At 52.7% G+C, this 15,661-nt stretch overlaps 1 protein-coding gene and 1 long non-coding RNA gene across 2 annotated transcripts; one reads left to right on the top strand and one right to left on the bottom strand.

Annotated features, from left to right (window-relative positions):
• Positions 1-6,447: 6,447 nt before the first annotated feature.
• Positions 6,448-9,379, bottom strand: LOC131490457 (uncharacterized). The gene is made up of 2 exons (XR_009251105.1): positions 7,614-9,379; positions 6,448-6,740 (listed from the first exon to the last, which is right to left on the bottom strand). It is a non-coding gene; the product is annotated as an uncharacterized LOC131490457 (long non-coding RNA).
• Positions 9,380-9,476: 97 nt separating this feature from the next.
• Positions 9,477-10,342, top strand: MIF (macrophage migration inhibitory factor). The gene is made up of 3 exons (XM_058692829.1): positions 9,477-9,703; positions 9,882-10,054; positions 10,160-10,342. The coding sequence occupies exons 1-3, from the start codon at positions 9,596-9,598 to the stop codon at positions 10,224-10,226; spliced, it is 348 nt and encodes a 115-aa protein (XP_058548812.1). The 5' UTR covers positions 9,477-9,595; the 3' UTR covers positions 10,227-10,342.
• The last annotated feature ends 5,319 nt before the right edge of the window (positions 10,343-15,661 follow it).

The raw sequence follows: 15,661 nt of genomic DNA, 5'->3' as shown, positions 1-15,661 counted from the left end.
CCTAGTGTTCACCATTTTTTATTGGGTTGTTTGCATTAGTTTTGAGTTGAGAACATTCTTCATACATTCTAGATGCAATTACTTTATCAGATATATGTATTGCCAATATTTTCTTGCAGTCTGTAACTTACCTTTTTAATGATATTTTTAATAAAATTTTTATGTTTATTTTTTTTTTCAGAGAGAGAGAGAGAGAGAGAGCGCCGGGAGGAGCAGAGAGAGAGAGGGAGAGAGAAATCCCAAGCAGGCTCTGCACTGATAGCACAGATAGGCCGCACTGATAGTCAGAACTCATGAACCGCCAGATCAGGACCCACGCTGAAACCACAAGTTAGACGCCCAACCGGCTGAGCCACCCAGGCACCCCACATTTTTAATTTCTTAATAGTGCCTAGGAGCAGAAATTTTTATTTTGATAAAGTCCAATTTATCAGTTTTATTTCATATGATTAATGCAGTTTGTGTCCTAAGACGTCTTTGTCTATCATTGCAAAGATTTTCCTCTAAATGTTTGGTAGTTTTAACTTTTACTTTTATATTTATGTTGATCTTTTTTTTTAACAGTTAAAAAAATTTTTTTAATGTTTATCTATTTTTGAGGGAGTAGGGAGGGGCAGAGAGAGGGGGGAAACAGGGAATCCCAAAGCAGGATCCATGCTGTCAGTGCAAAGCCCCACGCTGGGCTGGAACCCACTAACTGAACCATGAGATCATGACCTGAGCCAAAGTTGGACACTCAAGCAACTGAGCCACCTAGGCGCCCCATTGATGATCAATTTTGAGTTAATTTTTGTTTATGGTATGAGATAAGGGTTGAATCTGTGGCCTCAGCTATCTTCCCAACCCTGGGGATCCTGATGGGAGGGGTCAGACTTGGGCAACTTGGATGCCAACCTGCATGGAGGGTTTGGGGACACCAGTAAGTCTTTCTGTCCTCAAATGATTTTTCAAATCCCGTGGCCTGCAATCTGCCAGTTTGGGCCAAGGCTATTACTAGCCTTCCCATTTGAGTGTGAACTGCCTGGTGAGACTCCATAGGGCAGGGGGCAGAGCGAAGGCTGCACAGGGTAGGGGGTGATGGTGATGGAAGGATTGTGGGAGGGTGTCAGCCTCAGAGCCTTGTTTTTCTCAAGACAGGGAGGGGCAGGGCCTAGGCCCCTGGGTAAAGAGTGAGGGCATTATGAGACAGGAGAAACTTCCTGCTCCTCTTCTGGGCTGACATCCTGATTAGGAAGAAGCACAGGACAATGCAGACCTTCTGTAGGCCTGCAGGCAAGAGAACAAGGGGTAAGGGAAGGGTTCTAGCAAGGATGCATCTGACCTGGACTCTCCTCTGCCTCCCCAGGGAGCTCCTGGGAAACCCACGCAGGCCTGGGCCTTGCTGCCTGCCAGCTGCCTGGTGCCTGGGTTGCTCCAGCTTGTCTCCCTGCCCCTGTTCCCTGAGAGCCTGTGCTACCTCCTCCCTGACTGCAGAGACAGGGAGGCCTGCCTGGTGGGTGAGTCCCTGACCTTGGGCCCTCAGACTACCCTTGATGGAGGGGGTCCCACCAGCCAGCCCCTTCACATCCCTGTCTACTGATATCTATCAGTCCCCCAGCCCCCCTGAAATGCTCTTCTCCATAGACAAAAGCCCCCCAGCTCTGACTCACCTGCCCAGACCCCAGACAGTGTGGCTTCTCCCATCTTCCAGAGCACCAGGTTAGCTCCCTCTCCTGACTCACACACCTTCTCCCTGGCTTGCTAGTTACCCGGGCTTTGAGTCTCAGCTTCCAGGGCCCAGCCTCTCCCTGCTGGGCCAGCAAACCTGGCTACCAGTTCTCATGCCCTGATCTCAAGGGTCAGGGCCGCATGGCTTCCAAAGGGCTGCAGTTGATTCTCCTGCCTTCACCCTCATCTACCCCTCTCCAGACCCTGACACTCTGGTTCCCTCTTATTGGGGCACAGGTTGTCCTCTCCATGCCTCAGCTGAATCATCCATTGATTACATTGATTCCTTCAATTTATCCAGTTTATTGTCTTAGGGCCTGTTGTATCCCGAGGTGTCCACCACTGTCCCTGTCCTCAGGCTGCACCAGGGTTGGGAGGAAGCGGTGACCTTCACCTTGAAGAAAGTCAAACAGTCTCACAACCACAGCATCAACAACACCATTCTGAGCCAACATCTATGGAGGCTTTTCCACTTATTGAGACTATTTTGAGTGCTTCACAAGCATTGGCACCTCTAACCTGAGCAAATGCCCCCAGAAATAAGTGCTTTTATTATCCCTGTTTTACACAGGAGCAGGAGAGGCACATGAAGGCAGTGGCTTATCCAAGGAGCAAGGTCACACCACCAGGTGGTAGGCCAGGACTGAACCTGGGTGGTCATGACCACTGCAGTACACTGCCTCCAGACCCTGGCTCTTCTGCTATCTGATCCCATTCTGTGGGGGAGGTCCAAAGGCCATCTGAAGTGTCCACGGTGACACTATGGGTTAGTGGTGGACCTGGGGCTCGAGCCAGTGCTGAGGGTAGATCCAGGGCTGGTGGCAGGGCATGGAGGCCAAGGCCAAAGGGCCACAGCTAAGGCTTTGCAGAGGCAGGAGGGAAGAGAGTCCACAGTTTGGCCCTTCCTACAGACCCTGCAGGAGATCAGAGTCCCTGTGCTGCTGGTTCCCTGGCTCCATTCTACAGGCAGCAGGAAATCAAAGGTTAGGGAGAACCAGACACTCAAAGAAGGACAAGGATGCTGAGGGGGAGCCCAGGTCTCATCCCTGTGGCTCCAGCAGTGGAGCCACATTCCAGGGGTGGATGCCAACTTTTTGTGCATGTGTGCACACACACACACATACTCAGCTTTCTTTGGAGGCAGACCATGAAAATGTGTCCATGGTGTCCCAGGGTGATGAGGCCTAGGGATGGGTAGGTTTCCAGCTAGAGGTGTCAGGAAGACTTCATGAGGGCCATAGATGCTACTGAATGGAGATGGGAAAGCCCTGGGACAGAGCTGATGTGTGGGCGGGGAAGCCTAGCATCCATGGGGCAGAAGAGCTCTAAGGTGAAGTGGGGGGGGGGGCCTGAAGGCCAGGTGGGGAATTTATCCTGTAATTATAGGGAGCCAGACCCTCCCATGGTCTCTTCCCATGACACTCCAATGACCAGTGACCTCATACTCTCTAAGGTGCCCTGCCACCAGGGTGCATGCTTATGTGTCCTCTGGGAAATAAGGATTTCCAAGAAGTCCAGGACACTACCTTTGGGACAGGCTGCTGTGAGCTCTCGTGGATGTGAGTCTGAGCGGGACTATGCAGCACCAGGAGCAGAACAGTGCCTGGGGGCCTTCTGAGCAGCCTGGCCTTGGCTTTGACAGGATCCTGTGAGGACAGGGGTGGGTTGGGACAGGACTTGGACACCAGGGAAGGAGAGCACAGTCACCCTCTTGGCTTGCATGTCCACCATTGGGGTTGAGGTCTATTAGCTCATTTCCTGCTCCAGGACACTTGGGTACAATATGGTAAGTTCAGGCATTCACTGAGCACCTACTATAAGCCAGGGACTTTGCCCTTTGTCCTTTTAGCCCCTTTAATCTTCACACAAGCCTCTGGGAAAGGAGTCACCACCTCACCCCCCATTCTGACACTGAGGCTCAGAGAGTTGAAGTGACTTCACCCAGATCACCTTCTCTGGACCGTGTCTCAGGGTACTGTGGGGAGAACTGGCTGTGACTGCTGGCTCCCCACCACACCTAGACCCTTTCTTTGCCATGTGGTGGTCTCCTGGCAGACACCCCCCTCTGCAATCCCGTACCTTCAGGTACAGCTGACCCCCATGTGTCTTTCCACTGTGACCAGAAGCAGGAATGAGGTGGGGAGGAATCATCTTCGCGTGTCTTTGTTCACTGAATGTGTTCACCACATGTGAACCACAATGTGTTCAGTGAACAAGGCATGGGACTGATGAGTTCAGGGACTGTTGAGGGCTCAGGGCTGGCTGGGTTTTTGCTGTAGGGGTGACGAGCCTTGCGTGACCAGGAGAGAGATGCTGAGGGAAATGAGGCTTGTGGGAGGCTGTGGAAGGGTGGACTGTCCCGGGACATGGGCTGCTGGCAGGGGAGAGGCAGCAAGGGGAAGAGCAGGTAGCCCCACAGTGGGGTGCCAGCAGGCCTCTGTCCTCCCTATGCCCTCTTTCCAGCTCAGGTAACTCAGATCCTGCCCACAGAAATGCTCCCTGCTTTTAGAGTCTGCTGAGTGCTTGCGTGGGCCATATTCCCCCTTACCCAGCTGGCGTGTCCCTACATTGGGAGGTTTTCTTCCCTGCTGCTTCGTGCCTGGCAGTCCTTACCCACCAGACGGTTCTAGGTCATTTTCCTGTAAGCATCTTCGCCGTAAGCAATTCACCACATAACTAATTGGCTGTGAAACAATTTTGCTGTAAAAGATACAAAAAAAAAAAAAATAACTGGTTGGGCTCTTCGGTTTCATCAACTGGTTGACGGTTTGGTTTTGTTTCTCCATTGACACAGTGTTCCCATTTGTGTATTATATGAATCTTAGCCTTCATAATGGTCTATACAGGGGTGCAGAGTATTGACTGAATTTCCCATAGAACTATGGAAGGTCTATGAATGGACATGTGACAAAATACCAAGAACAAATAACAATGTAGAAGTTTTTCACAAAGAAAAAAACCCACTAAAACTGAACTAAAATAAAAATAGAACTATCCAGTAGTCACACTATTGGATACTTACCCCCCAAATACAAAAACATTCATTCAAAGGGACACATACACCCCTATGTTTATAGCAGCATTATCTACAATACCAAATTATGGAAGCAGCCCAAGTGTCCATAGATTGATTAATGGATAATGGATAAAGATGTGATATACACCCTATGTATATGTATATACGATCTCATGGTTCTTCAAGCCCTGCAGAGGGCTCTCTGCTGTCAGCGCAGAACCTGCCACTGATCCTGTCTCCCTCTCTCTCCACCCCTCCCCACTCATGCTCTCTCCTTGTCTCTCAAAACTACACCTGTAGAAGCAAACAAACAGGGGCGCCTGGGTGGCTCAGTCAGTTGCATATCTGACTTGGCTCAGATCATGATCTCCCAGTTCGTGGGTTCGAGCCCCTCATCCAGGTCTGTGCTGATAGCTTGGAGCCTGGAGCCTGTTTCAGATTCTGTATCTCTCTTTCTTCTGCCTCTCCCCAGCTCATTCTCTGTCTCTCTCTCAGAAATAAATAAACATTAAAAAATTAAAAAAAAAGTAAAAACAAAATAAAAACGAACAAAAAAATGCATCCTAGTGTTTAGAAACAGGTATCTCTCTTAATGAAGGAAGAAAGTTTAGCGAAAAAAGAAAAACTGTGATGCCTAATGAGATGAATAAAAAAAATGTGCAATACTATGAATGAAAGATCTTGAAAGCATACATAGATACAATCCACAAAATAAAATCAGTTATTTGCATAGAATCTACACACGTTTTAAATGTATTCAAATATATTAGGGGCACCTGGGTGGCTCAGTTGGTTGCACGTCCAACTCCAGCGCAGGTCACGATCTCACGGTTTGTGAGTTCAAGCCCCGTATAGGGCTCTTTGCTGTCCGCTCAGAGCCCACTTCAGATCCTCTGTCCCCATCTTTGCCCCTCCTGCACGTGCATACTCTCTCTCTCTCTGTCTCTCAAAAATGAGTAAACATTAAAAAAAATAAATGTATCCAAAAATTTTGTATTTCTCAGCCAAGTAGTTTTATTATTCAGTTTTCATGTTTCATTAGTTATGTCCTTTTTAATGAATGTCCCTCTTTTATTTTTCTTGATTTTATCTTTTATGGCGACACTGCCTTGTGACCAGTCAGTGATGTGGCAAAAACGTTTGCCATGAAAATGCCTGCAGCAAAAACACTTGCAGTAAGAATGCCTGGACATGGCACTCAGGAAGTCCTCTGCAGGAGCCAGGACTTGCACTGGGGCTGCAAATGACACAAACCCTGATAAGCAGTGCTTTGAGCAGAGAGGGGTTTATTTTTCAGAGCCCCAGGCTCCTCTGGGCTGCCACTCCTGGCTCTTTGGCCTGTGTTTTTCCAGCTCATGGTTGCCTAACTGTTGCTGCATATCTTGGGGGTCCAAGTTTGGGGAGCGGGCAGGAAGAAGAGGGAAGGGTGGCACCTCCGTTAGCAAATCACCTGCTTCCCCATAAACCCCACACATGGCATGAGCTTCACGTGGCCATGCCTGGTTGTCAGGGGCTCTGGGGCAGCGAGTATTCTAATCAAACAGAACTGGGATTCGGTCAGTGAGGAGGAAAGGGGAGATGATCCCAGGCGGCTCAGCAGCCTGCCAACACCTCCCAGTGCATGTGTCCCTGCCGTTCAGCAGATAATTATCAAGCCCCTATCAATGCCAAGTGTATTACCTTTCTATTGCTCCTAGAACAAATCAACACACATTTGTCAGCTTAAACAACATAGATTTATTATCTCACACTTTCTGTGGGTCAGAAGTCCAGCATCAAGTGACTGGGTCTTTTGCTTAGGGTCTTGTACGGCCAAAGTCAAGGTGTCCTCCCTAGGTCAACTAGAGAAGAACCCACTTCTCCAAGTCCATTCAGGTTGTTAGCAGAATCCAGTTCCTTGTGGTTGTATGACTGAAGCTCCTAGCCTCCTTCATCTTCAGAGCCAGTAATGGCGCATCAAGTCCTTCTCCTGCTTTTGAGTCTGACTTCCCCTTCTGCCGCATCTCACTGAGTCTAGCTGGAAAAAATTCTCTGCTTTTAAGGGCTTGTGTGATTACATTGGGCCGACCCAGATAATCCATAGTGACCCCCCAATTTGAAGGTCTGCAATTCTAATCACATCTGTGTGGTGCCTTCTGCCGTGTAACATAACATTCACAGATTCCAGGGATTAGATCATGGACATCTTTGGAGGCCCTCTGCCTACCACTGAGGTAATAATGGGTCAAGGAGGTGGGCAAACAGCGATGGCCAAAAAGAGACAGTCCAGTCCCCTCTCTCATGGAGCTTACCACCTAGCAAGGAAACATTAACACACAAATAGGAATAAGGTTATGGCCTCAAAGGAAGGAGAGGTGCTGGGCATGTTACAGGACCACATTAAAGCCAGGGGTTCTGGGGCTTTCCCAAGGAACTGAGGTAGATGAGGTAAAGTGCATGCAAACCATATTTCAGGACCAATGCCAGAGCCAAGAGTCAGGAGCATGGTCCCTAAGTACAGTGCACAGACTCAGGGACCAAGGGGGAGGGGTGCAAAATGTGGGGCAGGGCATTGTGACATGCCAGGGCATTGTGACAGTACTACCTCTAATATCAGCGGGGACTATCACCAGTATTTAGGCCGCTTGGTCCTCAGAACACTCCTCTGTAAGGTGGACACTACTATCTTCAAATTACAGGTGGGGGAAAAACTGAATCTCAGAGAGGGGGTGAGTCAAGTGTCTAAGCTAGTAAGGGGTGGGCCTGTGAATGATATCACCTCCCCAGATGCCCTTCTAGAAAGATGGCACTGACTGCTACTGGGAAAGGGAAGGGTAATTAGTAAATAGGCTGTCCTGATTAGGGAAGACTGCCCTATGCTACAGTAAACCTCAAAATCGCAGTGGCTCACCTACAGGGGCATTGCTGGTGTTTGCTGGTGTGGATCCATCTTGTCACACTTCCACCATCTCAGAGAACCGGGTGCAGGTGCAGGCTCTTGAATATTCTTCCTGGAGTCACTTACATAACTTCTGTTTGCATTTCATTGGGCAAGGTAAGTCATATGGCCAGGTCCGCTGGCAGGGGGCAGGGAAATAGACTCCTCTCCCAGGAAGAACAGTCCACCATGGTGTTATCACAGGGTCAATGCTAGGCCAAAGGTGAAGCCAGCTAACTTAAACTAAGGTGGTGGTGGTGGTGATGGGCTGGGTGGAGAGAGGGAAGGATAAGGGCGACAGTGGAGGGAAGTACATTTCACTGGCAGGCCAACAGGTGTGGGAGGAATAGTCACGCACTTGGATTTGGACACAGGAAGCAGAAGGTGCTGAATTGGCTACTGAGCTCGGAAGGGGGTGGGGGAGCTGTCGACATGGCGTGGAGTGCATCAGTCCATCAGCGGTAAGGAGGCCTGGGCATAGGGTGTGAGAGTGAGGAAGCAGCCTGGGGCCTAGGTGGAGGAACAAACACTTGCAGGGTATTGCACAACTGGGCCATGGGACCTACTTGAGTGGATACTGGCTGGTCCCACAGGCACAAGTGTCCTTGCTGTAGCATATCAAGGCCAGTGTGTGCTGTGCCACCTTAACTGGATAGCACCTGCCAGATGCCAAAGACAGGACCTTCCTGGAGAGCTCCGAGGACTTGGCCAAACACAATGTGCCCCTTAGAGCACCTGAGAGAGATCTGTTCCCCAGCACAGCACCCTGACCAGAGGGGGCTCTTCAGAGTGGAAGTGGGGTGGCCACGTAGCCACAAGCCCTTCTTCCCAGGGATGGCAAGGCCTGCAGGCCTGGTCAGGGTCCCAATCCAGCCACTGCCCTATCCTCTTCCTGCCGTGTCATGACTGTCTTCATTCACCCATTCGTTCATTCAACCAGTATTCAGTCTGGGTCTCTTGTATGCTTGCTACCCACTAGATGCCCCCTGAGCTTACCATTGGTGGAAGGGATGGGAAGAATTCACCAAGACTCTCAGGGAGGGCATTCCTAGAGGACCTAACTATGGTGGGGCTTCCCCCGAGGAGCTAAAGTTCCCAGACCTGCAGAGAAGTTGTCCAGGGGAGCAGGGGCTCCGAGACAGAGCTGTTGACTGCCTTTGGTCTATGGAGCCCTGCCTGAGCCTCATCTCTTATTCCCTGCCCCTCCCCCTGGCACCTCCCAGCATGCTCACTTACGTTAAAGAGCAAGGGTGCAGGGAAGGCACCTGGATGCTGCCCGACCCTACTCTGGCTGCCCCCTTCTACCTGCAGCAATGCCTACCTCTCCCCATCACTCTCACACAGACACACACACACACACACACAGGCCCAGGACTACAGCCTTGGGGAACATGTAGCCCTGGAGACTCAGGGCACACAAAGGTTCGGTGCGTGTGGTGGAATGGGCTGGGACTTCATCTACTTTGCTGGCTGTGAGCTCCTGGAGGGTGGCAAGGGGCCACGTGCTCAGTTAACTGCTGCATCTCGAACTCCTGGCACACACACGTCGCTGAATAAACGTCAGTAACTAAAGTAAAGGACTAGCGAAGAAACGAAGGATAGGAAGATTTCTGGCCGCCGCGTGAAGAACGGCTTTGAGAGGGTGAGTGGGGCCAGGAAGCCGGCAACCCAAGTTCCGCCAAGACAGGGTCTCCGCCAGCCTGGACTCCACCAGTCAGGAGAGAGCTGTGGCCGCACAGGGGCGGGGCCTCTGCTTCCGATGACGTCACCAGCCGGGAGGGCCCCACAGCGGCACGGAGGCGGGGCGTCCGCCGGCGGTGGCGTCACAGGAGGCGGGGCCTCAGCTTCCTGTTGGGCTGCACCAGGCGGCGGTCACGTAGCTCAGGTTACTGTGCTGCAGCCTTTCGCGCGTTGGTGGGTTCCTGTGCACCCGTCCCCGCCGTTCTTTCGCCAGCATGCCGATGTTCGTGGTGAACACCAATGTCCCCCGCGCTTCCGTGCCGGACGGGCTCCTTTCCGAGCTCACTCAGCAGCTGGCGCAGGCCACCGGCAAGCCGGCCCAGGTTTGCCAGGAGAGAACAGGGAGAAGGGGTGTGGGCCGGACGAGGTGGTCCCGGGCTTGGGGGCGAGGAGGGGGCGACTCCAGGCCGAGGCTCTGGGCAGGGAAGGGATGGAATGGGTGGCCGCCCGGGCCCAGGCGAGGGCTCGCGGGCCGGCTGACCGCACCCCGTCTCTCCATAGTACATCGCAGTGCACGTGGTCCCTGACCAGCTCATGGTCTTCGGCGGCTCCAGCGAGCCGTGCGCGCTCTGCAGCCTGCACAGCATCGGCAAGATCGGCGGCGCGCAGAACCGTTCCTACAGCAAGCTGCTGTGTGGCCTGCTGGCCGAGCGCCTGCGCGTCAGCCCTGATAGGTGCGTGGGGCTCTGGAGGCGCCGAGGGGCGGTGGGGGCGCCGAGGGGTGCAGCCCAAGGCCCGTGACAACGCAGCCCGCTGAATCTGGCTTCCACGCCCCGCAGGATCTACATCAACTACTACGACATGAACGCGGCCAACGTGGGCTGGAACAACTCCACCTTCGCCTGAGGGCCGCGCCGGCCCTACCCGCCTGCACCAAGGCCCTGCTGCCCGCAGTATTGTGCCCGCTTCGCCCGCAGCGACCCCAACCTCCAGGTCCGGAGAAATAAACGGTTTGGAGGCTGCTGCTGCTTCGGGCTTCCTTGGCTTGAGGAGGAGTGGGTGCAGGGCCGGGACGGTGACTGGGGAACAGAGGGCGGGAGTCCTTTTGCCTAGCCTTGTCTGTCCTGTGCCCCCAGCAGAAGCCTCAGCCTTGATTGGCATCCTGCCCGGGGCCACAGACCCAGGAATCAGACTCAAATCGGAGCCTCCCATTCAACGTTTGCCGTTTGCAGCTTGGCCCTCCCAGGGCAGGTTCACGATTGTGCCCTTGGCGGGAACCTAGAGTTGAATCCATTCTCACATGCGGGGGCGGGGCCACCACGTAGGCTAGGGCTGGCTGGGCTCAGGCTGGCTGGGGTCGGGTCAGGGGGAGAAGGGGAGGGAGAGATTGGGATCAAAATCTGATTTGCTTTAGAGGTTGGAGAGTCAGCTGGGTCTGGGCTTTTCTCCCAGCCCTACCTTCCTCCATCTACCAGATGGGCAAAGGGTATCCTGGGAAAAGGAAGCCTTCACTTCCCTGTTCCCCAGGATCAAACCCTGCCCTAGTGCCCTAGTTTCTTGACCTGGAAAGTCCTGTTGTTCTGGAACTTTTGGACAGTTTTCAGGTGGGAGTGGGGAGGTGCACAAGAGGCAGAGTTTTTGGTTATATTGCCCTGACGTCCCTCAAATCTGTGTCTGGCCTCTGCTCTCCTTAGGCACCCAGGTCTCCACCACAACAGTTTCTGGACACAACACAGGGCCTGTAGTTTTGAAGCCATTCATGTTTTATGGAATAGTGCCTCTGGAAAGCCTTCAGGTGTTTAGTGCACCCTGCAGGGACACTGAAGGTCTTGGCCCTCGGGGCACTGTCAACAATAATATCAGTATCAAGGCCCAGTGTGCTGGAGTCTAAGTGATCCAAGGCCCCTCCGGTCAAGTGCAGGGGCTCCCTTGTGGAGATGATAAGACAGTGGGCAATTTCTGCACCCATATTGGGCCATAGGGGCGTCAGCTGCCATGTTGCTTGCTCAGAGCAGGTGCCTTTGGGCTAGAATGCCTTTCTAGCCCATGGTGTGAGAGGCTCCATAGCCCCTACAGCATCTCCACCTAAGTGAGACCCAGCCACTAGCACTAGGAATTCCTATGCCTGGAACTGGCCCTAGTCAGCCAGGGCCAGCACTTGTGTGTTGACTAAAGCAAAGGGCCAGCCCGTACTGCCTGACCTGTGGGAGAAGTCAAGTGCATTTTACCTGCTTGCACAGGGAGGGGGCTCCACTGGATGCCTGATGGCTCTGTGCCTTTGAGACCCCCTTGCTCTTGCTCAGTCTCTCTAGGCAAGATCATCTTAGATGGAAGATTTTTTGTTTCTTTAAACATGTAATTTAAGTGAATTTGCTTTTGAAAGCTGAGGGCCTATAGGGAACAGCATTGTCACCCGGACCAAGCCTTTGGAGGGAGTGAGGAACAATCCTGCCTTTGAGCCACAGGTAGTGACAAGGGCTGTGTGTGTACAGAGGGGGGTCTGCTGTGTCCATGAGCTCCTTCCCTGAGATAGCTGTCAGTGGTCCAGCCAATGTGGTACCTCTGTGGTGTCACCATGAACACCTGGCAGGCAGGGGCAGGAAACTCCTGGTTCCCAGCCCAGGCTTAAAGCCGAGGATAAGTCCCATGTGCCCTCTGATTGTGGCAAATGCAGAACAACCCAGGCCCTAAGGCTATGGAGTGTAGTCAGCTGGCAGTTTCCGCATGGATCTGCATCCTCCCTTCCTCTCCCATCACAGAATTGTTGGCCTCTTGTCCTCTGGGGCAGCCCACCCTTGCTTGCCATCTTGCTAATCAAGATACCTGAGGACTGCTTTGCATCTTAGTCTAGGTCCTGGGGTAGGGGCGGGTACTGTTCCCTTCAGCCCTAGACAGCAAGGATTTACTTCCAGAAGTACAGGAGTGATGGTTGGGGTCACATTTTGAAAGAGGAAGTAATCAGCTCAAAGGGAAGCTGGAAGGGTGTTGCCCATCTTGGTGGGAGTGAGATGCTCCTCTTCCACAAAAATCTCTTGAGTGTTTTGCTCCAGCTCCCGCAATGAAAGGGCGTGGAACCCCACATCTGTGTCCGTCCTGGGGGTGGGGATGGTGGCGTGGCTCCAGCTAAAGCCAGAAGGTCTCATCTGCCTCCTTTATGACCTGGGGCCTCCCTCATGGATCTGAGCAACTACTGCTCCCACCCCGGCCCTGGCTTTTGTCACGACCCCTCAGCTCCTGTGTGACCCCCTTCTCTGAGTTCCCAGCACAGAATATCTCTTCTGCTTCTGGGTGTGCTCAGATCTGCTCTTAGAGTCTAGCTCTCAGATCCCACACCATACATGGTCAGGAGAGGGCAAGGGCACAGGTCTCCACGAGCATCTAGTCCACCTCCCTCATTTCACAGATGAGGACAGACCCTAGCTTCCTTGGGTGTGCCAGTGCTGGGCCGGTCATCTCCCAGGAGTCAGCCACACGTTCACTCCCAGTTAGGGCTTACCTTGTGGCTTCACATGACAATGGGGGTCTCCCAAGACCAGAGAGGGAGACAAGATAGGCTGGGCTCCTGCTGTGTCTAGGCAGGCTGGAGGCCCCACAGGAGAACAGAGTATGGCTTGCACCGCCCGCCCCCCTTCCCCCCCCCCCCCCCCCCCCCGCCCAAGAAACCTGGAAGTGTCAGGCTCTGAGGCCAGCTGGGGGATCAAGATGGTGGCTCCTCGGAAAAGGGGAGTGTCTGTGAGTCAGGGACCCACTTCCAAGTCCCCTGGAACGTGTAATGCCCTGTACACCAAGGAGGCCTGCTGCTGTATCTCACTCAAGCTGCATCCTGTCCCCCCCCCCCCCCCCCCAAGTGCTGCCGTGGTCAGCCGCATTTAGCCCAAAACAAGGGCTCCACTGCCCATTGAGCAGCCTGTCCCTTCCTCAAACCCTACAAACCCTAGTGGCTGCCCCAGGGAGCCTTGAAAAAAAGCTGCAGAAACTCATTTCCAAATAATGCCTCCAAGTGAGGTGTGAAACAGATGGGGGAGGGGACATAGACTTCCACCTACTCTCCATCATCGCTCCAGTGCTACCATGTCATCTGCCAATAAAGACCTGACTGTCCTCACAGCTCACCTCACGGGTGCTGTTCCTTCTGCAGGGAATGCTTATCTCCCATCTGCCCACTTTGAGCCCCACACTAGGCCCTTCTGGGAAAGCTTCCATGAGGCCACCCAGTGCAGGACTATGCCAAGGCCTCTCTGCTTTGGTCCAGGCCTTGTGAGCTGGGGTTTCTCTTCCTGTATCCCCCAGCAACCTGTGAGCATTGAGAGGTGGCTGCACCCAGCTCCGTGGCCTTTGGGCCCAGGGCTGCATGCAGGAGCCTCACAGCTGGTCTATTCTGGAGAGGCCAGTGGCGCAGGCTTTTCCCCAGGCCTCCCACCTTGTCACCCCTCACATGCAGGGACCCACTGCTCCTTCAGCCTCAGCTGAGACCCCTGCCTCAGGGCCTTCCTCTCCCTGCCTCCCCTCAATCCTCCGCTGCTTCTGGGAGCCCGATCACATAATCACACAGAGGTTGTTATAGTCAAGCGCCTTCCCTGCTCCCCTCCAGGCCTCACTCCCATCTGTGAAATGAAAGGAGTCACCTGATGTCCCTACATATTCCTTCAACCTTGGAGCATCTCATTGCATAGACTTGGGCATGATTAATGTGGATCACGTTGCCAAGGGAGGGGAAGGACTGAGCAGGTAGCCTATGCCCGTACTTTGGTCTTTTTTTTTTTTTTTTAAATTTTTTTTTTTCAATGTTTTTTTTTTATTTTTATTTTTGGGACAGAGAGAGACAGAGCATGAACGGGGGAGGGGCAGAGAGAGAGGGAGACACAGAATCGGAAACAGGCTCCAGGCTCCGAGCCATCAGCCCAGAGCCTGACGCGGGGCTCGAACTCACGGACCGTGAGATCGTGACCTGGCTGAAGTCGGACGCTTAACCGACTGCGCCACCCAGGCGCCCCCGTACTTTGGTCTTGATAAAAATTATGAAGCCCCTTCCCTGGGTGGGCAAAGAAAAGACTAGGGGGTGTGGGCAAGTTCTCCACCCAGAGCCTGGCGGTGCTGGCGGTGAATGAGGGAGGAGGGCCTGAAGCTGGGCACACATCCCCCGCAGGAATACAGCTGAAACATTCACTGTGGACACCGGCCCACACCTCAGGGCCCACCGACCACTGGAGCTCGTGCCACAGGGCTACCCCACTGCTTTAAAGCAGTAGATAGAAATAGTGCAATTTTCTGGAGGAGGTCGTCTGACCCCCAGAGATGAGGAGGTTTCCAAAGTTTCTGGGCCACTATCTTCCTTGACTCCTTGCCCCACTAGGCAACTATGTTGGCCCCCAAAACTGTTTCTGTGAAGCTTTATCTTGCCAGCCCAGCTCCCCTCCTCAGCTGAGCATTTGCCAAACTGGGTTCCACCCCTCCTGCCTTCCAGTGAGAATTCCAGAACTAGGGTGAAGGGGGAGTTGAGGGGGGCACAATGCAAACCCACCAGCCACTGGCCCAGATTTTTCCTCCTTATTAAGTGAGCACATCTCTGCTGTGTTTGAAGCCCACATAAGAGACAAAAGTTGTCAGTTTTTTGAAATTGGCTCTGTTCCCTCTCTCCTGGAGCCTCAGTTCCCATCTGAGAACAGTGGGATCTGGACTCCACATTCCCATAAGTCTGCCCTGAAAACATCCAGACAGGGCTCCAAATCCCCAAGCTACAAGTGAGAAGTCTCATACCCCTGTCCCCCCATGACTGCATCCCCTGCAACATGGTTTCTTGTGTACCTGATTTGATTCTCATTTTAATCGGTGATATATTCACACGGCTCCAGTTCAGAGCATTCCAAGGATCCCCAGAGAGAAGGCTCCTTCCCACCACCTCCCTCCACAGGATTATCCTCTCAAATCCCCCCAGAGATAATTTATGCGTATACAAGCAAATATGCATAATATCCCTCTGAATGATAGCATATTCTATACAAGTTTGGCACTATGCCTTTTTTCCCCCCCATTTAAAAGTTGATCTTACTACTTGAACAATCTCTAGTATTCCCTTGTTAGGACCAGCCACAATTCCATTCAACCAGTTCCTGTCCTGAACGTTTAGGCTGTTTCCAGACTTCCATTCTTAGCTCTGCTATATTAAATTCCACACATGTGTAAGTATATCTATCTGTAGGATAGGTGTCTGGAAGTAGAATCATTTGGTCAAAGGTTTAATATGTTTTAATATGGTCTGATGTCCGGCTTAGAGGTGGGGTTTATGGCACTACCCAGCTGGACAAGGGAGGCCCTCCCAATCCAAGTTTTGATTTTTGGCT

This window comes from Neofelis nebulosa, chromosome 11 (assembly GCF_028018385.1).
Source record: "Neofelis nebulosa isolate mNeoNeb1 chromosome 11, mNeoNeb1.pri, whole genome shotgun sequence".
In the NCBI taxonomy this organism is placed as follows: Eukaryota; Metazoa; Chordata; class Mammalia; order Carnivora; family Felidae; genus Neofelis; species Neofelis nebulosa.
Note: the sequence above shows the minus strand (reverse complement) of the source record. Positions and strands in the feature narration are given on the sequence as shown.

What these genes read in the sequence shown, in the direction of transcription:
- MIF (XM_058692829.1), top strand. Translation starts at nt 9,596, where the DNA reads ATGCCGATGTTCGTGGTGAACACCAATGTCCCCCGCGCTTCCGTGCCG. An exon ending in CCACCGGCAAGCCGGCCCAG is followed by an intron (nt 9,704 to 9,881) that starts GTTTGCCAGGAG and finishes GTCTCTCCATAG; the next exon opens with TACATCGCAGTGCACGTGGT. An exon ending in CTGCGCGTCAGCCCTGATAG is followed by an intron (nt 10,055 to 10,159) that starts GTGCGTGGGGCT and finishes CACGCCCCGCAG; the next exon opens with GATCTACATCAACTACTACG.